The 23,311-nt window shown below is 37.4% G+C and overlaps 1 protein-coding gene across 1 annotated transcript in view; it reads right to left on the bottom strand.

Moving 5' to 3' along the window:
• rtn1b (reticulon 1b) overlaps positions 1-23,311 on the bottom strand; it is a 33,385-nt gene that overhangs the window by 7,014 nt on the left and 3,060 nt on the right. Inside the window, 3 exon segments of the mRNA XM_058755739.1 lie at positions 10,260-10,725; positions 10,728-11,059; positions 12,188-12,913. Of these exon segments, the coding sequence (XP_058611722.1) occupies positions 10,260-10,725; positions 10,728-11,059; positions 12,188-12,913 (1,524 nt within the window).

Raw genomic sequence — 23,311 nt, 5'->3', positions numbered from 1 at the left:
TCTAACTGACATGCCAACAGACAACTAGGGTCAAGGATTCCGTTGTAGTCGCATAACACCAATCCACTGTTTCACCACACCCATTCCAGACCTCTTCCCTCTGCTCTTTATTTTCCACCTAATTTAAGATGATGCAACATAGAAACTGAACTCAAGAGATTAAAAATTAAGCAGCTTATCTGTCTCATAATTATAACCTGATAGCAGCATGTCACGGTAATCACAGGTTTGTATCTAAGTGGAGCTTCATGGTCTAGACAGAGTGCTGTCATATTCACTGCCTGAAAACTAGAGCATTATTTTGGGCTGTGCTAAGTTAGAGCTTTTCCTATGGATCCCAACACCACCTCGGTGGGATTCTTTGTTTGTGTTAGGTGTGGCGGACGCTCCTTTATGCAATATGCAAAGCTTCATGCGTCATAATTCTACAGCTCCTTATAGCCAATGATCAATATTCAGTCCTTTTCAGAGTGGGTTAACAAACGTATCTCTATTTATTTTCAGGTGGAAATCGACACACAATAGGACACTTGCTCATTGCACCCACTCTTTCCCAGCATGCTTGTTTATGGGGTCATTATGGTGAGCTTTGTATAAAATGTGTCGGCGTGAAGTTGGCAGTTGAGCTCTGAGATGAAGGGAGTACGGTCGCCACGGAAACTGAAGAGATGGGTGCATTGGAGTGAGCAGTGATGCAGTTGCCATAGCGATGGAGCGTGCCCCCCCCACCCCCCACCCACCGAGTGCTGCCTGCCAGACGGAGTAATAAGGTGCTGATGAAAGGATGGGGGAGGGGAACAGGAGGTAACACTGCTATGACAGACACACAAGCAAAGACCCTCTTGCTAAAACACTCCACTGCTGACTACAACATGCTCCTCGTTCATGCAGGACCTTCGTTTTTTATCAAGCTAAAGGACAACCGCTAACAACCGTCCGGTCCTTGGGGGCAAGAATGGCTAAAAATAGCTAGCGCTGTGTGAATGCAATGCAAATAATTTCCTTAATAATTTTTTTGTCTTGTTTTCCAGTATATACTTGAGAAGTAAAATTGTGTAAGATGTTAAGACTTGTTTTTAGAGAATATATTGTGAATTCTGTTTATTTTGCATACTGTATTCGTAAATTGGCATTTTTTCTTTTTTTAAGTAAATTTAATCAGGGTTGTGCTTAAAAAAACTCTTAATATCTTACTCAATTTTGCTTCTTAAATACATTTATCTTGATCTTATTTCAAGGATGCTTATTTTTACTGGAAAAAAGACATAAATACTGATTGTTATTATTTATTCATTCATTATTATTTTTATTTTGCAGTGTAGTAGATAAATTAAATAAATAAATCTAATATCTTACCCAATTTTGCTTTTCAAGTAAATTTATCTTAAATTTTATGTTGTATGTTAAGATATTTTACTGGGAAAAAGCTTGAAAATACAGACATTATCAAACAAAATATGTGCATTCATGTTGCTTTAAGGATGTTTAGATATTATAAGTGTAAAAAGAAAAAAATACTGATTAAGAAAAACACTATTATTATTATTTTGTAGTGTGGTAAATAAATGAAATAAGTTAAATAAGTAAAAAAGAAAAGTACATTTAGCGATGTTCAAAACAAATTTTAATATCTGATCATTATCACATGGTGCAGCTGATTGGTTCTTTTTGTAGCAGCAGCCAATGAGCTTGCGGTTCAACATTCAAATACTTGGCTAGTGCTTGCTGCAGCAGTTGCAGCGTGCTTCAGAAACCCTCCACCTTCCCCAGCTCCACCTGTCTATATCTGCAGCAGCAGTATAGCAGATCGATTCCGCCAAAACCAAACACTTTAACATCGTCATGTACATTAACTCTCCAAGAGTTTTTATAGGAAAACAAAAATATGGATTTGAAATACCATTTTTTTTCTGCAGTGTGGTAATAAAAAAGACAGATGCTTGCAAATACTAGCCTGAAAATAGGAACAAGAACTTTATGAGAAATATGTCACCATGATCCCCTAAAATTAAGTTTGAGATGTAGCAGGCAGTGATCTAAATCTAATTCAAATAAAACCCATGTAGTCTTAACTTCACTCTCAGAAAAAAGGTATGAAAGCTGTCACTGAGGCAGTACCTTCCCAAAAAGTACATTTTAGTACTTTTTAGGTATTAATATGTACACTTTAGGTATTGATACGTACCTTTAAGGTACCAATATGGACCCCTTTGAATAGGTACCACCCCAGTGACAGCTTTTGTACCTTTTATTCTGAGAGTGTTGTATAACTTCTCACAAATAGGACCACACAACAAAGCATGCTGTATAATATACATACCTTACCAGTAAAGAATACTTACAGACAGGCATAAACAATTTATTTATATAAACATAAACAATATATGTGTATATACAACAAGTCTGAATGCAGATTGGATAGTTCTTTTAAGGTCATGCTCCATTGTAGACACATGGCCTGCTCTTGACATCAGTGGATCATACTCCTAAAACAAAGAGATCACTTCAGACAGCCTATGACTAACATTATTACACACTACACACTGATCTGGATGACAACAATCTTGGCATGGGACAAGGAGCTCCAGAAAGACAGACGGCAAATAACATTTCTCTCCTAGCAATAATAAAAGCTCTTTCAAAGAAGTGTCACATGCTGCGACATCCCAAACAGCCCCAGATAAACATACAAAATGGGCCTGGTAAAACAGTGACGAAAACATTATGGATGCCACAATGAGACAGAAAGAGATTCAAAAGTCAGCAGTAATTAATGGCTGTGTTTAATCACTCTCTAGACTGGTTCATCATACTGCCCTATATGGGACAGCTTAAGTCTATAGGGCATACATGTATACAATTATAACACAAGTTAGATTTGAAATATTAGGCAAATTTAGGGATGTAATATATATTCTTGCTTGAGCAACTGCTGGCTAGCATGATAGAACTCTGCAGCATAGGATCCTTCCTATCCCAAAACAGTCCCCCTCCGAATCCACTTTGCTGACCTAATCCTGCACAGACTATTACGCAGCAGAGCCCGCATCAGAAAGTACACATTGAGTCCACAAAGGGGGCGCTCCTGAACTCTTTCTAAAACCTAAAATGTCAAATGGGATGCTTTGCAGTCTTGTGCACTTAAACATAGACGCTAAGCTTCCAAGACAACAAGACCACAAGTACATGTCATTTGGGATGTGAATATGATATGAACTGGTTCATATAAAAATGAAAATTCTGTCAGCATTTACTGGCTCTCATGTTGTTTCCAATGAACACAACTGAAGATGTTTTGAAAAATGTCTTTTTGTGTAATAAAAAGTGACATTTTGGACCCCATACAATGAAAGTTACAATGACATTTATTATATGGTCCAAAACAGTTGAAACATTCTATAAAATATCTTCTTTTTTGAGTTCACAGAAGAAAGTAAGTTACAATGAGGTTCTATATTATTATGGGATTTGCCATGACAGTATGTTTGGTGTGGATATTCTGAGCCACAGCAAGGACCACCACAAACAACCTTTCTCAAATTTAATTACCACATACTGATGCGCCTTGTAATTTCACCAAGCAAATTGGGTTAAAAGGGGATGAATACTCAAAAATAGACCTTCGACCTACATAACACTGTCGTTGCAGTGACACCTAACAAAAATGGCTACTAAATAGGATGTTCTGCAACATCCTGCTCTGATCACAATCTAAAAGACGATACGGATCCAGGATCTGTAAGATCATATGACACTGTGCTAAGCCGAGCTATCAAATGCCTCTTATCCTCTGTTGAATAACCACTAGTGTTTACCACATCTTGAATTCTAGGTTCAATATTTCCAGCGTAGGTTTATACATTGTATAAGACTATCTGAACCGAATAACTGCTATAAAGGGTTTTTATGAGATGTGGATGTAAGTTGGATCGTTCCATTATTATCTAATCCAATCGGTTCCCAGTTTTTATTATTAAGAATGGCACTATAACTGACTAACACATTTGTCAGTGTGAGGAGATCAAATCTGTTTTATGAATTGCAGTTAATGGAAGAACTGGCAGAGATCATTTTGGCCTAGTACCAAAAGACCATCAAGACAGTAACGGCCAATGTGGCGATTCACGCCACAGTTTTGACTAAACCGCATACTTGAGAGAAGACTGTAAAGAGAAACAGAAACTGCTGACTTAAGAAAAGCCAGCCTCTTTGCTGCAGTTTGACTTTATAGCATTGAATCAATACATAGAGGACACAGATATTAGCAAACCTGAGCCAACAGGCATGACTAAAGGAAGAAATCGCAGCAGAATACACAACCCTGTGCTGACACAGGCACAACCTCATCAAACATATTTGGCATTTATGGCATTAAATTAAATTAAATATCATCTTCATATCTGTTTTAATTTTTTTAATGGCTTAGTGTTGCAGTGCCAACAGAGCACTTTAAAAGAAAATGCACACAGTAGTCTTCTCCACTAAAAGGAGGCAATATATCCCAAATTAATCCTAACTGAAAGGCCTCAAATTATCTTAATTCAGGTATGCATTAATGGCAATAAGTATTTAAGTGATAAAATATAATTATGACACTGGATAGATAGATCAACATATAGCGTTGACTAAGATAACAATGAAAGATAACAATGAAAAATACTTTGCATGATACATTAATCTAGGTTAACATTCATTTGTACATATACTAATACAATTTCACATTTTAGATTCTATAAATGAACATTATTTGAGGTTTTATGAGTGAAGATTAATTAAAAATGAACAATAATTAATTTATAAATTAACATTACCCTAAATGCTGTAAAAATTAGTTCATTGTTAGTTAATGATAGGCTACCTAATGTGTTAAATAATTGAACCTTATTGTAAAATGTTCCCAGAAATCTTAAACATGAAAGGAAAAAAGACTGAATGCCATAAATATTTAAATACTCTCACATAAAGAAGTATAAAATTCATTGATGTAGATCTATTTGTGTTTATAAGCCCTTGAACTGTCAGAGATGTTAAATGCTCAATATATAAATAGCCATTACCAGAAACCCTCCCTCTTAAATCGTTCTAGTTTTCTTCCTCCTGCACGAGTCCCTCTAATGTGATCTAGGTATTGTACTCTAATGTGATAGTCTAGGTATTGGATTTAATTAAAGGATGGATGTCTTTCAGTGGATAATAAATCAAACTCACTATGATTATACACAAACACACATGCACATCTGTTCTTTCACAGAATGAACAATTGACATAGACAACACTATGAGCTGACTGTAGAGTCAGGTAGCCACACCCCACACATCTCTCTTTCGTCTTTTCTTCTGTCGCTTTCTGCTCCCAATGCAGCCTGAAGGCCTTTATGATCAACACAAGCAAGCCAAACGTGAAGACACTAGAAAAGGCATTCGACAGCTCTTTATGGAACTATCTGCATCTGACCTGAAAATGAGGCAGTCATGCACATCAATGCCTATTAATTCTAATCAAACACACACAGAGTCTATAAATTCAGGATGGATCCCCTAAGTACAACGAGGAGGGAGGAGAGAAAGGGCGTGCCCAGCTGTCTCAAACCCCCCAGTCTGGCTCTCATATGCCCATGATGGCGGTGGCCTCGATGCAAAAAAAAAAAAAAAAATGCGGGCGTGTGTCTGAGCATCTTCCAGAATCCCACATGCACCTCCCCTAAAAAATCCAACAGCCTCAAAAAAAAATAAATCAACCCCAGACATGCACATGCATCCTCTCCGTCCCACGACATTCACCCCCATCTTGCATCCCCTGTACCCCAGGACCCCCTTCCTCCTACCCTGGCACTTCCAGTTGCTCCAGAAACCTTCCATCTTGGTCGAATCTGCGGCTGCCATGGTGCTGGCCTGCATACTAGGCTGGGTGAGGGGAAGGACTGCGAATCGCTTTCTGCTAACGCTACTGCTACAGCCTCTCCGCCGCTTGCACCGTATCTGTCGCTTTCCCTCTCTCTCTTTCTCTCTCACTCACCGGTTCACACCAGTGCATGAATGACCCATAGGAGGAGGAGGAGACAGATAAGGGAGGGGAGGCAGTGATGGAGGAGAGGAGGACTAGATGTGGTGATAGTGCTGCCTACTGGTGGATGAACTGAGGAATTGAGAATCGATTTGTTAAACGCAGACGTGTGGGGGAGGAGCAAAGCATCATGACTGACAACTTTAAAAGAAATCAAAAAGGATGCTGAATAAAATACACCCAGTTATTACATTTTTCGAGTTTGACAGTCTATTCATTTTCATTGTATGGAAAAGAGCAGCGGGAACATACTGCTAAACATCTCTTTTCGTGTTTTACGTTAAAAAAAAAAGAAAAAAGAAAAAAAAAAAGATGACAAAATTGTAATTTATTGGGTTAACTGTGTCTTTAAAACCCTGCAGATAGACTCTAAAGTGGGGGGATGGAATATTTGTTTTCCTTTTTCATTTTAGATGGGAGACTAATCCTAACTAATCCTTTTGAGGAGGTTCAAATCTGGTGGTAAACATTGTTGCAGACAAATTTTGCTTGTTCAGTGCAAAGGCTCATTCCATAGTCGATGCATCATCTCTGACGAATTTCGCTCTAGACTGCAATAACAGCGAGCGTGAGTGTGTGTATATGTGTGTGTGTGTGAAGGAAGGAGACATCATGAGGCAAGCCTCATGAGATATAGAGAATGACTCAGCGCTCTCGGTTAAAAGAAATGGGATGAGCTCAAACAGGCAAGCGGATAGTCCTGTCCAGTGGTCAGAAATGGACTGGCCATATGAACGTCAGTGGGACTTTTTCTGACCAGGCCAACTTGTGGGCAAGCAGTCAAAACTAAATCTATATAAAAAGTAAACATTACTAAATTTAAAGATATCATACAATATCATCAGGCCTGCCCATTAAAGTGGCATATATAATGTGTAATAATATGTAAATGCACACACACTTCTACACATTCTTAATGACCTGCCCCACAAAAAATATGATAGTTATTATATTATTAATTTTTTATATTACCTACAAGTCACGTTAAAATCTCATACTACAGTGTATCAGATATAAATCGCCTAATCATGGTCTCTGATTCTAGTCATGGTAGGATGGCAGACTGTAATGAGACACTTCAGTGCACAGAGAACCTCCACCAAGATTCCATATGTCATGTACTGTCAGAGATAACAGTAACTGCAACAATTTATCATGCAAAAGAACAGCACTTCAATGTGAATTATGCATTATCTTTGACATTTTGCATGACGTTGTATACATTTAAACTTTTATGTATACAAAAAAGAAAAAAAAAGGGAAACAAATGCACATCCAAACACTGGCAATTAGCATATGTGTAATGTCTTTGCCTCAGCTTCCAGTGAACTCATGACACATGAAATGCCAGGAGCTTTTAAAAGATAAGTGATTAATCGAGACAGAATGAAGCAGAATAGAAATCGAGAACGACAATGTAATGATTAATGATTGGTTTACCTAAAAATGTGAAATGACCTTGCTATATATTGAATGGTAAATTGACCCCCTACAATCATTGTTTTAGTGTGGGTACAGAACCCCATAATAAACCCAAACCCCTAAACACATTGCATTAATTAGAATCAAATGTTTTTGAGAATTTAAGGGGAACTGCTGATAATGATATAATTTCATGAAAAAAGGTGATGGATCCAAACCTGTTCTGTAGAGGAAACTGGAACATTTATATTTTTACAAAAAGTCCTGCATAAAATCTATATTCTAAATGCTGTTTTTACACAAAAACATGAAACAGAACAGGATCATTTCTGAAGAATCATGCAACTTGGCTGTTGAAAAAAATTCAGCTTTGCCATTACAGGAATAATTTACATACACACATATATATATATATATATATTCAGATAGAAAACAGTTATTTTATATTGTACTAATATTTCACAAAATTATTCTAATTTTGATCATATGCAGCTTTGGTGAGTATAAGAGACTTCTTTCAAAAACAAAAGTATCTTACTAACCTAAAACTTGAAAGCGGTAGAATAAACACAATTAACGAACACAGAAGCACATACAGTCAAAAAAACAGTTTTTGCCCTTTACAGCTCAGCCAAAAATCTCTATTTTATGCAAACACTCATACTAATAATGCATTACAACCCCTCTCCAGTCTGGCCTGACAGCAAGACAAAGAAAGCATGTGGTAAACTGAGCCCTCTGCTGGAAGAAAATTGCATTTTTCTTGATACCCATCCTCAGTATGTGTACATGCTGCAACAAATGCCATCTCATTTCTAGAGGCTTCGGTGAGACACTGAGCTCAAGAAAGGAGGGGGGGGGGGGTGCAACCCAGACAGACTGTGGCACCATACCTAATTTGCAAAGCACCACAGACCCACAAGCAAAAACAGTAGAGCTGATCTCTTTTTACAAACACTTATCCATGGCTCAAAGTATATACTGAAAAAAATATATTGACTGACAAGCATCATATAAAACATTGATTGTATTAGAAAATTAACTGATTATAAGACAAACATGACTTGAAAAATGCTTTTGTCAAATTTCCAGTTGCATTAGTACTGAACGACAGGATCCCAGCCACTTGCCAAGATATAATTAGATGTTCATCTGTCAAGAATGGAATTATGAACCCCAAATGAAATAACCAAGCCTTTTTATCTCACTATATGATCTGTGCAATTTTTCCTTCTCCCATGTTGCGGTGTGGCTATGTAATCACAAGACGGCAGCACTCTCTGGTCACAAATGTGGCAGACAGAAACTGACCTGAACCACAGGGGGATGCTTTGTTCTGAAATCTCCAAACAACAGTCCAGCCCAAAGCCAGAGCATTAATAAAAGATGGTGACTGCCTTCAACAGACACAAACAAATGACGCACTCATCTACCAATGCAAAATGATAATTATTTATTTAGTCAAAACTATAATTGAAAAAATATCAACAATTTTCTAACTGATTAAAAAAAGTTTAATTGTTTAATAATTAAAGAATTTTATATATATCACTTTTCTCACTATTTTTATAAAACTAATTGTTAAAGGAATATTTTTTATTTCTTTTTTTTTTAAACAGTGATTAGGTTCATATAAACATAGCAACACAGCCATCCATTTTTTTCATTATTTATATCCCTTACTCATTACTGGGATGTGTTCCCATCACTGAAGGAAGGAAAATGTTTTCCATAAATCATATGGTTTTATAATGCACAGATTGTTGCAGGTCAGCCAGATCTTCCATAATAATTTTTCACAGTTTCACACATGATATTTCCACTGAGCTTTGCTGAATCCTGCAGACACAAACAACAGATGCAGGGAGCAGTCAGGTGTGAAAAAAATCTAAAACATTAGCCACCCATCTAAAGGCTCAGGGGACTGTGTGAGAAATGTGTCTTGTAAAATTGATATTTCATGTGCATGACCTTCTTGAGCTCTGGGGATGATTAGAAATGTTATCTAACATTGTATTTCTTTGGACCACTTCTGTTAGATGATGAAGAAAAGCAATGACACATGTGCAGTGAACAGTTAAGCAGGAAATGCCTCTGAAATCTGAGCCTCATCACCTCCTTTTAGTGCAAGTGCACAACACCTTTGATTAATTTGTATAAATTCTGAACAATCACATTATCTAAGTCTATTACATTCAAAAAGTGATTGCAAACGCACTGATATCTAAGAGAAATTGTGTTAAATTCCACATTACCAATTACCCTGCCTTTATATAATATTAGGAAAATATTAGATGTATGCTCGCCTGTGCATGCCCAGTAATGACTGATTCTCAAGGGACTGATGCATTGAAATGTGTTTTTTTCCTGCTGTTAAAGCCAAAGGGAGTTTCCAGGGTGAGGCCAACAAGCATGAGTCAGATTTTATTTTAATTTCAGCTATTACAGGTCTTTCGCCTTAAAGGGATAGTTCACAAAAAAAATAAAAAAAATAAAAAAATAAAATAAAATAATGTCTACTCTAATCTACTCTGTTGTTCCAAAACTGTATGACTTTCTTCTGTGGAACATAAAAGATTATATTTTGAATCATCCAAATGTAAAATCATCCAAATGTTTGATTACGCATTGTGTCGTGTATTTGGATCAACTCAACTACGCAAAAACCCTCTGTTGTTCAACCATTACTGTGATCAAATGGAACAACTCAAGATAGTGACCATAAGAACTTGTGTTTTGAGGTGACTATAAGTTACTGGGGAACATGCTTTTACCTTTCTCCCTGGTTAGACCCTGGAAGACGACGGGTGGTGCAGTCGTTCTCTCAGAGCCCCTGCGGGCTTGACTGGACCGTCTTCTTTCTCTCTGGTGCACCTCCCCAGCAGGATGCTCCACCTTCAGCTCTGGTAGGCCCGGACTGAAGGTTGTGCTGCTGGGCTTGGGCTTCTCTTCCATGGTGGATGTCTTCTCTTTAGAAGCACTGGTTGGGGCCGGAACAGTCGGAGTAGGTGCAGTGGGAGTCACGACTGGTTCTTTAGTTGCCGAAGTCGGGGTTGTGGGTTTTTTGACTGGCTGTGGGCTCTCCTTGAAACCCTTTGTGGAGTCATGGGTCAATCTTTTGGGACTTTCCTCTCCGCAGGACTCCAGAGCCAGTTCACTGTCCAGCTCTGCTTCACGTTCCTCCCGCAAGATGCTGTACTGCATAGCAGGACTCGGGGCAAACGCAAGGGTAGAAGATGGGCGGGCACTGTGGAAGGTACTGTGGTTGATGAAGTGGTGCTTGGACTCTTACTGAAGCTCATGTAGCCAGTGTTGGGAGCTCGTGGACTAGGCTCTTCAGACACCAGCTCAATCTCAGAGTCTCCAGATTCGGCACTGCTACCCTCGACATCCTGGGGGGAAGGAGGCAAAGTGGGTTTTGGGGGGGAAGACTTCATCTCTATTGGGGAACTCTCCTGCTTGGAAGTAGGTGGAGAGGGTGAGATGGGAGATGTCTGAGTCTTGTCTTGGGTGGAACTCATTATTTTAATTTCATCATCCTGGATGTTTGGATCCAAAGGAGAATCAGACTCTTCTATTTAGAAAGAGAAGGAGAGATAAAGGACAAGGAGTAAGGTAAGGTGTCTTGTGGCCATCTGGTCTGCCAAGGCATCCCACAGTGTAAGCATGTGTGTGTTATTTTATTACTAAAAAGGTATAACGTACAGCCAGTAATAGTCAATGAGCCACTACTCTTAAATATTGGGTGTTTCCTCAACTATGGGCACTTCTGACCTGGTGCATTTCTAGAAGATCAACTTGCCAAGTCAGACATGTTCCTGGATCACCATCTTTTGTTGATTCTGGGATGACATTACGGTCCAAAAATATAGACCGAACCCTATTCCTACCCCTAAACCTAACCCTACCCATAATTTATCCCTAAAATCAAAGGGAAATGATAGCTGAATAACCCTTGTTGCAAGCCTAAAACTGAAAATTCCTGTAAACTTATTCCTTAAAATGGATTGGTTGACTGGGATGTTGTTCCAGGATCAATCAGGATGTTGATTCAGGAACACGTTGTACTTGGTGAAATCATGTTTACCATTCAAGCAGACTTTGGGCTTGGGATAAAGCTAAAACAAAAAAATTTAAACCTAAAAATAATTTGAAAATTTGCAAAATAAATGATGAAGGCATAATATCAGCTTCATGTAATAAAAAGGAAAAAAGGCTGAATTCCGTTTGTTTTAAACTCATCAATCCCTAAGGCATAAAGAAGTGCCAGAAGCTGAAGAATCACCAATTTATTGTTTTTGAAAATGCTCATTTTCGCTACCTCAGTAGCTTAATGATGTTTTGTCTTATCGTGGTGAACTTTTGAATGGTACTCTGCCAACATTAACTATCCTGATGTTTCATTGGGCCTCACCCTTTTTCTGTCCTAACTTGAACTTTTCCAAAATGTTTGGAACTGGTTTTGCTGCTTTTTCCACCAGATTTGGTGGAAAAATTATTAAAATTATGATTACGTCATAGAACTGCTCATTTTTCAGTCTCTTTAGATAAAAGCAAATCAAATGAAGAAATTTAAATGTATGAAAGTTTCCAGATTGACAAATACACCTACACAGAAGCAAAGGGTCAGCTAGCAGAGGAATTAAAGGTGGTGTAGTGGATACATTAGAGTGAAGTGCTTGTGTGGGATGGTGATGCCCACCTGTAGGGGGTGTAGATGACTCAGGGCTTTCATCCTCTGGCTCTGAGAGAGTGACGGTTGGCACTCCCTCCAGCCCCAGACTCAGAATGCTCTCCTTCTCTGACACAGTAACTGTGGGGCTGTGCTGGACTGTGGTGGGTGATACAGATGTAGGTGGCATTTCTGTCAGGGTGATTTTTACTGGGCTGGCACTGCTGCCGGTACCTGGAGACCGATAGGGCTGGTAGTCAGACAGCTCTTCATCAGATGGTTCCTCCACATATGGGAAGGTCTGAGAGTCAAGAAGTGTAGCAGAGCCAATGTCTTCCACATCCACTTCTACCGGTGATGGGCTCTTCTCTAGTTTAGTGTACTGGGTGGGCTCTGAGAGGCCACTCATCCTCCAGTCCTCAAGGGGGCGCTGTGAACTACAGGAGTCCTCTTTACGACTGATGTCCATGTAGTTGTAAGAAGAGTCAAAAGCTTTCTCAGAGTCATGTATCTTGTGAAAGCTGTCAGTCTGGTCTGCACTGGGATTCTTGATGCCGGAGTCCGAGGTCAACTGGAAATGGGATCCAGAGTTGAAGTCTTCTGTGCTGGATGTATTTTTGTCACCAGATGTACTCATGCTGCCAGAAAAGTAGGAGGTGTCTTCATGTGAGGCATAGCTTTGATTGGACAAGAGGGAGGTGTACAGGTCATTCCTGTCATCAGTGGACTTATTCTGGAAGATTAAATCTGATTTATCTGCATGAGAGAAGAGACACAAGAGCAATAATTTTAACATATTTAAACATACTTAGAGTGACGAGGTGTAAACAAGGATTATTCTATTAAAATTAGTATTGTTATTCTGACTCAAATCTAGCCCCCCCAAAAAACCCTACACATCCTTTTCTAATATGGCACTATGGCCCATAAAGGGACATGGTGATGGGAAAAAAAATTAGATGGTAGCAAAAATCAATATAAATGCTCGTGCATTCATTCATAAAACTGTTGCATTCCCCCTGAAAAACGTAACATTCGCAAGCGATTAATGTTCTTTTGCAAACATTTTATGTTCACATGCAATACTTTTGCGTCCATGTGCTTCAAATTTGCATTAAGTAGCAAAACCTTTGCATTCACTCACAAAACTGGAGAACAACTGAAAACAACAATGGAAACGAATGCATAGCTTCTCTGGGGATGCAATATTTTTGTAAAAAAAACTAAGTTTGTCATGGAAAATGCAAAACTATTGAGAAGGAACACAAAAGCAATAAAATAGGATTAAAGCCTATTTTTTTCTCCCATCTCATATTTTTCCATGACCATGTAATGGGAGGTTTTTTGTTGAACTTAGTTAATATCTAATTTAATTGTTGTCTTTTTATTTAAAAATTTCCTCTGAATGGAATATTTTCATATTTTTATTTGTTTGCATATTTTATGTTTCTATAAATATGATTATACATCACTGTACTGTTTTGTTGCAACTGTATTATATTGTTAAATAAATACAGCATCCTAGATGAGAGCTGCACACCAGAGCAGCAGTTTGACCTGATCTGTAAAGGCATGCTGTGCCTCACAAAGCTTCTTACATCAAGTGACCTTGAGGTGAAATACTGTGTGCATGTGTTGTTTGTGAAATTCGGATGCTAGAAAGAGAATACGTATGCGTGTGTGATTCAGGTGGAAATATTTTTTAAAGTGTCTTCAAGAGGGCTTTATTGGAGTGTGTCAGTGACAGCTCTTATCAGCAGTTAGTGACGAAACCACCACACCACCTCCACACCAATTCTCCTGGTCTCTAATTCCTTCTCATCACATTGGCCACTCCTCTTTGTCTCTCTGTCCTTTTCTCTATTACTGCGGCTATTTGTGGCAGATGACAGTTTTCCAGTTCAATGTTTATCCGAAGGTCGACGGCAATGGTGTCACAAAAGGGCTTGAGAAGCACAAACACACACTCACACATCAAGGATCAGAAAATGAGCAGATTGTTATCTCCCTGCCTCAGTCTACAAAACAAGAAGAAAACATACAGTGATAATTACTGTAAAAACTGGAGGATCCTTAATCTTTCCCTAATTGTGAAGTGTCATTTTTTTAAATGTTAAAATACACCATAAAATGTAAAAAAAAAAAATTAAATAAAAAAATCCCTTTCACATGTTTTGTGTGCAGGGTCAGAAATGATCCAGGCTTGAGGCAAAAATGCTACTAAAGTGATAAACGCCCCAGATATTAAAAAATGTGTAAGCAGAAAGGTCTCTGTAGAGTTTTAATCCGTTATCTAACATTAATTATATCATACAGAATATTATTACTTAGAATATTCCATTCTAGCCTGTGTAGTTATGTTTTTAATGACTGAGCAGATATCACAGTGCCTCGTAGCTGTCAGATTCACGGATTCAAAAAGCGATTGTTGTTGAATGTTAAGCTAAAAAGTGTCTTTTCTTGAGAAAAACAACAACAACTAAAATCAGCCCTTACACGCAATTCCAACAAGTGCAAAACCAGAAACAGTGATTATATCAAAATCAACATATTGCTATACTGTATAATCTAATATGAAAGAGTAAGATGTATTCCAAACCTGGTTTTGGTTTCAATCATTATACTTTTGGTTCCATGTGGTGGCACATAATACACCTTTAAAACAGATATTTACTGTTTATTAAAAAGACTATAGATATCACTATAAAAGTTTGCTTAAAAAAGGTTAATTTAATTATCAAGTTGTTAAAAATAATGTGATATTATACCTAAAGGTAGCTTAAAGTTTTTCATAGCTTCACTGATTCTGATCATGCTGGGTGACTGAACAGATGGAGAGGAGGAGAGAGTGTGAGGAGATGGATGGATGAGCGAGTAAGTGTGTATTATTTTGTTTTATAATTTTGTTTTCAATATCAGTCTCATTTCAGTTAATTTTAATCCACTTGTTGTTTTGAAAATGACTTTCACTATGCTAATTTTAGTTTTTTCCCTCCCTCTCTGTTGTTGACTTCAGTATCAGGTGTGTTTCCCACCACACTACAGATAATTGTACAACTCGTGTAGATCGCCATACTAACGTGACCCCACTCCATCAGAGAGCCTGTGCCTCTGTCTCTGTACTGCCCTACATTCACTGGGCAAACTGACTCCACTGGGACTCTATTTTTAACCATCAGTAGCTAAGAAGTGTGAGGATCTATGAAAAAAAAGTGCAGAGTGAGAAGAGAGCCACTGATACCTCAAAAACAAAAACCAAATCATATTACAACCTTCTTTATAACATTGCTAAGTAACACATCAGGTTAACTGATATTGTAACAATAAGTACCTGCAACCACATAGCAATAGGATCATCTCAGCGACTGTCACTGAAATGTCTCAGTATGTGACGGACGATCTTGCATGAGTTCGCAGTTTGTACCACACAATCTCCAGCCCACATCTCTCACCCTCAACATCTAAACAGCGTGCAAGCTATGACTCATCCTCTCAAAAACACAGTGATAGCGAGAACACATGATGGCCTTAAGTGCTGAACTTTCATTTACAGTACCTGTTACTAAAATGTCTTTCACAAAGACAGCGCTTAGATTTTGAAAAACTGACATTTAAAAAAAAAAAAAAAAGTCTGCTTCTGCCAAACCATATTACACTGGTAATTCTCTAACTACTTAATCGAAGCAAAACGTTCTAAACTAGTCGTGTACAGTGTTTTCTAATGTGATCCTCTGACAAGGATATTATACTTTTAAAGACTCCATGAAATCAAAATTGAAGTTTTGTGACATTTGTCTTTTCTGTTAGCTTGGACATCTATATGATAGTGTACTCCTACACTTTCAGTGTAGTTTTAGTTTAAAACTAACTTTTAATTATAAACAAATACATCTACCTCTTGTATTTCTCTTTTATTGCGGTTTCTGCGGCAGAGTAAAACAATAGAAAGTTAATTGTAAGATTTAAAGTTAATAGTCACATATTGTTCAAAAGTTTTTGATGTTAGTAAAAGTTAATGTTTTTTTTTTTTTTTTTTAATTAAAAAAAAGTCTCACCAAGGCTGCATTTACATAATCAAAAATGGAGTAAAAACTGTAATATTGTGAAATTGTTATATATTTTAAATGTAATTTATTCCTGTGATGGTAAAGCTGAATTTTCAGCAGCCATTCTACTCCAGTCTTCAGTGTCACATGATCCTTCAGAAATCAGTCTAGGCTGATTTGCTGCTCAAAAACATTTCTTATTATTATCAATATTGAAAACAGTTGTGCTGCTTAATATTTTTTGTGAAAACCGTGCTACTTTCTTCTCAGAATTATTTGATGTACAAGCCTTTACAGTCACTTTTCATAAATGTAATGCAACCTTGCGGAGTAAAAATATCTAATAAAAAAATCATACTGACCCACAAACTTACATTATGAAAAATAAAGTTGCAGATGTAAAGTCAGCTTCCTGTTTCAAAAAGAAATACGTCAATGAAGAAAAGGCTGAATTCAAGCCAAGCCAATTTAATTCAATTCAATTCAAGTTTATTTGTATAGTGCTTTTCACCATATAAATTGTTGCAAAGCAGCTTTGCAGAAAATTTTAAGTTTCTACATTATATTTAGGAGTAGGCTATTAGTGGTGACTATGGTAGAAATGAACAGTAAAAAAAACAATCATGCAGTTAGTTACAAATTACATGCAATCAAACAGACGGTGAACACTATTAACTGATTATATGTTGCGATTAAACTTGGCGATTGCGATTGAACGTTGCGATTAAGCAAAATTTGGTAGTTTTATATGTTGTTCCAGGGTTAGCATCATCTGAGGTCTTCTGGGGGGTTGGCATCATCTCTTTTTTAGTGTTCGGTCATCTCAGATCTTCGTAAGGGTTGGATCCAGACTGAAGCTTGTGTAATAAGCCAAGGACAGCAAGACATACATTTGAGTAGTACACCAAGCATTCCAGTACAAAATATGGATGATGTGGAAAACCAGTGTTACACTAAGCCATAAAGCTAGGTTTGTATAAATGATGTCTTCAGCGTCACTGGATCGCGCTATATGTGGATAATGCACGGCAGTCAATTCATTTTTTTTTTAAAGGTGGCGTTTATCGGAACTCTTCATATGTTATTTGTCTTTCTCATATCATTCAGTCACTGCAGAGTTGTTTTAAATGTCCTTGTTCATTTTCTGTAGCCATCTGAGCTGTTTGTTGATGTGTCTACATTGTCAGCTGAGGAGATTACAAAGATTAAATGAGTGTTTTGTTTAACTCGAAGTATTTGCAAAAAAAAAAAAACGACTGTTGGAGTTAAGCTGCTTTTGCTAAAAAAACTAACTTTATTTTATATATATATATATATATATGTGGTCAGAATTATTGGCAACCTTGGTAAATATGATCAAATAAGGCTGTGAATTAATCTGCATTGTTAATCCTTTTGATCTTTTATTAAAAAAATTCACAAAAATCTAACCTTTCATTGGATAATAAGAATTTAAAATGGGGGGAAATATCATTATGAAATAAATGTTTTTCTCAAATACACATTGGACACAATTATTGGCACCCCTAGAAATTATTATGAGTAAAATATCTCTGAAGTATATTCCCATTCATATTCACAATTTTGAGCACTCCAGGGTGATTATGAACATGAAATTATCCAGCCATGGCTTCCTGTTTCACAGAAATATAAATAGGAGGGAAAACAAAGCCCAAATTCCCTTAATCATCCATCACAATGAGAAAAACCAAAGAATATACTTCTGATGTGCAGCAAAAGATAATTGAGCTTCACAAATTAGTGAAGTGGCTTTAAGAAAAGAGCTAGAGCGGTGAAAATTCCCATTTCCACCATCAGGGCAATAATTAAGAATTTCCAATCAACATAAAATGTTACGAAACTGCCTGGAAGAGGACGTGTGTCTATATCGTCCTAATACACGGTGAGGAGGAGAGTTTGAGTGGCTAAAGACTCTCCAAGGACCACAGCTGGAGAATTGCAGAAAATAGTTGAGTCGGGGTCAGAAAACCTTAAAAAAGAATTGTCAAACAGCACCTACATCACCACATGTTGTTCGGGAGGGTTTCAAGAAAAAATGAGAACAAGGAACCTTTTGTGAAACAGAAAGTTTCTTCAGATGTTAAAGGTTCTTTCTGGAACCATTTAGACAAAAAGGTTCTTCTATGGCACCTTTATTTTTTAAGAGTGTATGTCTTTCACCATGAACATATACAAACCTGATAATTTCCTCCTGTTTTCATTAACAGTTTTTTCTCTACAAACAGTTCACCAGTATCTTGCATGGCTTCTTTGGCTTATTGGCAACACTATTTGATTTAAGACATATAAAGACATATCTGTGACATCATGGATAAAAAAATCAATAAATGACTGACTCTGTTAGAAATCTTATAATGGGCCATGTTTGGATCTTCCAACCGTACAATAATCCAAACGCAAACCTCAAAAACACAAAAATGGGTCACTGATCACAAAACCAAGCTTCTGCTGGCCATTCCAGTCCTCTGACCTGAACCCTGTAGAAAATGAGTGGTGAATTGAAGAGAAGAAGCACCAACATGGAGCTGGGAATCTAAAGGGTCTGGAGTGATTCTGGATGAAGGAATGGTCTCTGATCTCTTGTCAGGTGTTCTCTAACCTCATCAGGCATTATAGGAGAAAATTTAGAGCTGTTAAACTGGCAAATTATTGATATTACTTGGAATGCACAATAAAAAACAAACAAACAAACAAACAAACATGATTTATGAATAAAAATAAGAGTTATCTGCTACTGCAAATTAACTCTTCATATTTTTCTCTCTTGGCAATTACACAATTTCAAAATGGTCACATATTGGCTGTGTGAGTGTTTGGGTGTGTGTGCTTGTTGCATTGTTGGCACAGGTTCTGGGGTTTAGAGTAAAGCTCATGTTCTGGCGATGTGTTAGGTAAGAGTCATGCATCAGCCATGGCGCTAACACTAATGCGCTAAAACTAATCACTCCTCTGCTTAAACCTAAAGAACTCAGAGGAGAATTAGCAGGATCCACAGTATAAGTTCATCATTAGATCTGAGACATACAACACTATACAGCTTCAGACTTGTCACTATTGCTCATGCATAGTGTTGCATGTAGCTAATGGAATAACAAAGTAGAAGAAAGAAAGAAGAGTCACCTAACAGGCCAATAAAAGCAGGGCTACTGACATATGGTGGCATATCTATATCTCAGATTGAGACATAATGTCTTGTAGTAAAAGACTCATATGGGTATGTGTATCAAGTTTACAACTAGATAATACTAATCTACAAGAGGAGCTTAGCTACTTTATGCCAACTAATGATAAAGAAGTGCGTTTAATTGTACTGAATGTGCATGTGCAATGTACTTCACATTTTAAAAGTATTTTTTTTTTATAAAACTGTATTTGCAGATACTATAATGTTAATTAAATAAAAGACCACTTAAGTACTTAGAGAATACATTTTCATGTTTCCTAACACACTGAAGTGTTAACACACTTTAAAGTACATTTTAATAATTTTTTTGATAATCTCTTGTTGTGCATTAAACAAGTACATTTATTTTGATATGCTTACATTTAACATACTAAACTACAAGTAAATACTAAATGGAAACAGTAAATCTAATTTTTCAAATTTTTCTCATTTTAACTGTAATGTGTTATTCAACATTACATTTTTAAACATACAAAATTTCAACTTAATACAAGTTTTAAAAGTAAATTCTAGTTTACCATTATATTTTACAATACCCTCGGTTTGTACTTGTAATTTGTGACCGGCGTTTTGTTTTGTTCTCTCTCCGCGTTCGTCACTCATCACTCTACGCTGACGTCCTACGTCATCTACTGGAACGGCTTCTGCTTACCACAGTTAGATGAAGTGAGAGAAAAGTGTTTATTACGTTTGAAATATGGATATTTTTCTTACAAAAAAGCATGGATTCGCTACAGGAGGCCTTTATTCACGCCCCGGAGTCGTGTGAGGCACATTTTATTATGGATGCGCACACTTTATTTGATGTCTTGTGGACTGTTGAACAGAAACACCCGCCGACTGCAATGATAACGCTTAGAGTAGCCAGGACAATTTTTAATATAACTCCGATTGGATTCGTCTGAAAGAAGAAAGTCATATACACCTAGGATGCCTCAAGGGTGAGAAAATGTTGGCAGAACTACCGTCCTGACTAACTAGCAAGATCAGACTAGCTCTGATCTTGCGCTTTCACAACTCGTTGTTTTGGATGTACTCTACTATATATGATGTTTTGATTATGATGGCCCTTTGACACACAAGTGTGTAATCTACTTTTGGCAAGAAGTGAATTTCTCTTTCCTTAGCTGAGTAGCTCTGACTGTTTTAACTGAGCTTAGAAAGATCAGTACATTGTGAGGACTTCCTTCCTCTAGTGTGTGTTATTTCTGGTCAGCGCCAGGTCTATCTTCACAGGAAGACACTGATGAAGCGACACTGCAGACTTTTCTTAAAGGGGGCATAACACACACAGTTTCACCCAATCTCATGTTAATCTTGAGTACCTATAGAGTAGTACTGCATCCTTCATATCTCCAAAAAGTCTTTAGTTTTATCATATTTATAAAAGAAAGATACAGCTTTAAGATTCTCTCTGAAAAAAACTGAGCTCCTGGAGGCGCGGGCAGAGTGGGCGGAGCTAACGAGTAACGCCAACAAAACAGAGGCATTTGATGCCGTTTCACTTACCGTCTGCGTTTCTGAATCATGACCGGGACTGCTCCATCTTTCAGTATTAAACGATGTGCAAATCCAGGGTCGAACTGGGCCTTGTTTATAAAACATTTGTCAACAAACACACTTGAGAAACAAGCTGCATCCACGGTTTACGTAACGCTGGGTTCTTCGGGAAGCTGAACAAGGTTATCTTTCCCTCACAACCAAAAACACACTTCTTTAGAGACATTCTTCCCGAGCGAGTCCCGTGCAGTGCCGCCAAATGAAGCGCGTTGATGATCTCGCTCTGGTCGATGTGTGCACGGGCGCGTTCTTCCGGCAGAAATGCCCATATAAGGAGTTGCGCCGTTGTTTACGTCAGCAAGAGCCACGATCGAAAAAAACTCTCCGAAACTTGTACAAACCCCGAAGTGAGATTTTTGGCACATAAATACTCTGTTATACGTTGAAACTTTGTCCATGCTTAGCATGAGAATCCAACTCTTGAACAGTGTAAAAAACTCTGAATGCATGAAACAGCATTGTACCCCCCCTTAACAAACAAGAGTGACAAAAAGTGACTGGGAGGGAAAATATGACAGGGGTTATGTTTCAAAGCGGCATAATTATATCTCATAATTTCATTTTTAGTTTTTTTTAGAGAAAAGCTCTCCAAGTCACTAAGATGGGCTTCCTTTTAGACACTCATCTCTGCTGTGCCACCAGCACATATCTATGCGGAACAGTACGTCTGACAGACAGATAAAGGGAAGATCAAGATGCCACTGACAAGTTTGTGGCACATGAGGAGGAGTTGGTGCTAACTTCAAGTCACTGCAGGCACACTTTCACATGGTTACTCTATGTGTATGTGTATGAATTCACCGGATTCACTTCATCATCAGAACAGATGCAGATGGAGAGCCAGAGGCAGCTGTTGGAGGTACTTCTCTTGTACCTGAAAACCAACTGTTCCAGCATGCCTATGCCTGCAGGAATTGTGGGTTTATGGTGAAAAATTTAAAGGATAAAGAATAGTAATCTCAATATTTAAAGAACAATGTAGTAATTATATAAAATTAAATGAAAAATATAGTGACCCCAACCATCCATAGTGGTTTTAAAAATAAGCAACTTCTGAAATCCATTAGGTTCTAAATTCATTTTCTCTGAGATAGTTTAAAAAAAAAAAAAACATAACCATTATTTTCTCTGCGTCACTGGGGTGAATTACCATAGAGAACAATCTGTCATGAAAAGAAGACAATAATCTGTCCACCTCATAGGGCTGGACAAATGAGCATATGTTTACAGCTTTTACATAATCGCTTTAGTCTATGATGCAATATGCTTGCTGCATTGAGATTCATTCATCACAACAAGCTATACACACCTTATGTTTGGCCACTAAGCTTGTTTCTAGCATTTCTCCTCCAAGTTGAAAACATTCCACAATGCTTAGTAAAGGATAGAAACAAAATTAAAGAATAAGTATGAAAACTAGACAAACAATATTGTATTTAAATACGCTAAATATTGGAGGTTGGGGTCTCTTTTCTTTCTAGACCCAATTAAGTACCATTTACTTATGATGAAAAACATTTATTGCCTTTTTTCATTTCCTTATGTCAGTATATTTGAATGGGGAAAAACTCCACTGGCAATGTTTTTTTCTTGTTTTACGCATAATACGATGACATTTTGCTTCTCAAAGCACTAGAAAACAAGAGAAATGTTGACAAAAATTAATGTGAACAGAGCAGTAGAGTAACATTTTTAAAATATATATTATTGTTTAATCAATTTATTGTAGAATGTCAGTATATAGAAAGCAGTTTCTGAACTATACAAGCTTTTTTAAATCATGGCAGCAAGTGCTGAGTCAGTGCTAATGAGGCGAATGGGTTACCGCAAAGGGAAATAGATTCTTTTAATCTTGTTATGGTTCTTAGTACTTTCTGATGCCCATGTGATATTCTGCAACCAGCGATGCTTTCTGTATGTGTGTAAAGAAGAAAGTGAACTTGCATTCCAGTGTCCCTAATGAATCACGGTTCACTGAAGCGAAGACATTAAAAACAATGAACGGCCTGTCTGTGTACAACTCAAAAGGCTTTCTGATTTCTGATAGGGGTACCGTGAAAGACAACACAGTGGGGTCTCTCCAGTACACAACATACACATCATATATATTGCTCATTATATGTCTTAAATCAAATAGTGTTGCCAATAAGCCAAAGAAGCCATGCAAGATACTGGTGAACTGTTTGTAGAGAAAAAACTGTTAATGAAAACAGGAGGAAATTATCAGGTTTGTATATGTTCATGGTGAAAGACATACACTCTTAAAAAATAAAGGTGCCATAGAAGAACCTTTTTGTCTAAATGGTTCCAGAAAGAACCTTTAACATCTGAAGAAACTTTCTG

The sequence above is a fragment of the Onychostoma macrolepis genome, chromosome 20 (genome assembly GCF_012432095.1).
Source record: "Onychostoma macrolepis isolate SWU-2019 chromosome 20, ASM1243209v1, whole genome shotgun sequence".
Taxonomy (NCBI): domain Eukaryota; kingdom Metazoa; phylum Chordata; class Actinopteri; order Cypriniformes; family Cyprinidae; genus Onychostoma; species Onychostoma macrolepis.
The sequence above is the reverse complement of the archived record's forward strand: the minus strand, read 5'-3'. Positions and strand labels throughout refer to the sequence as shown.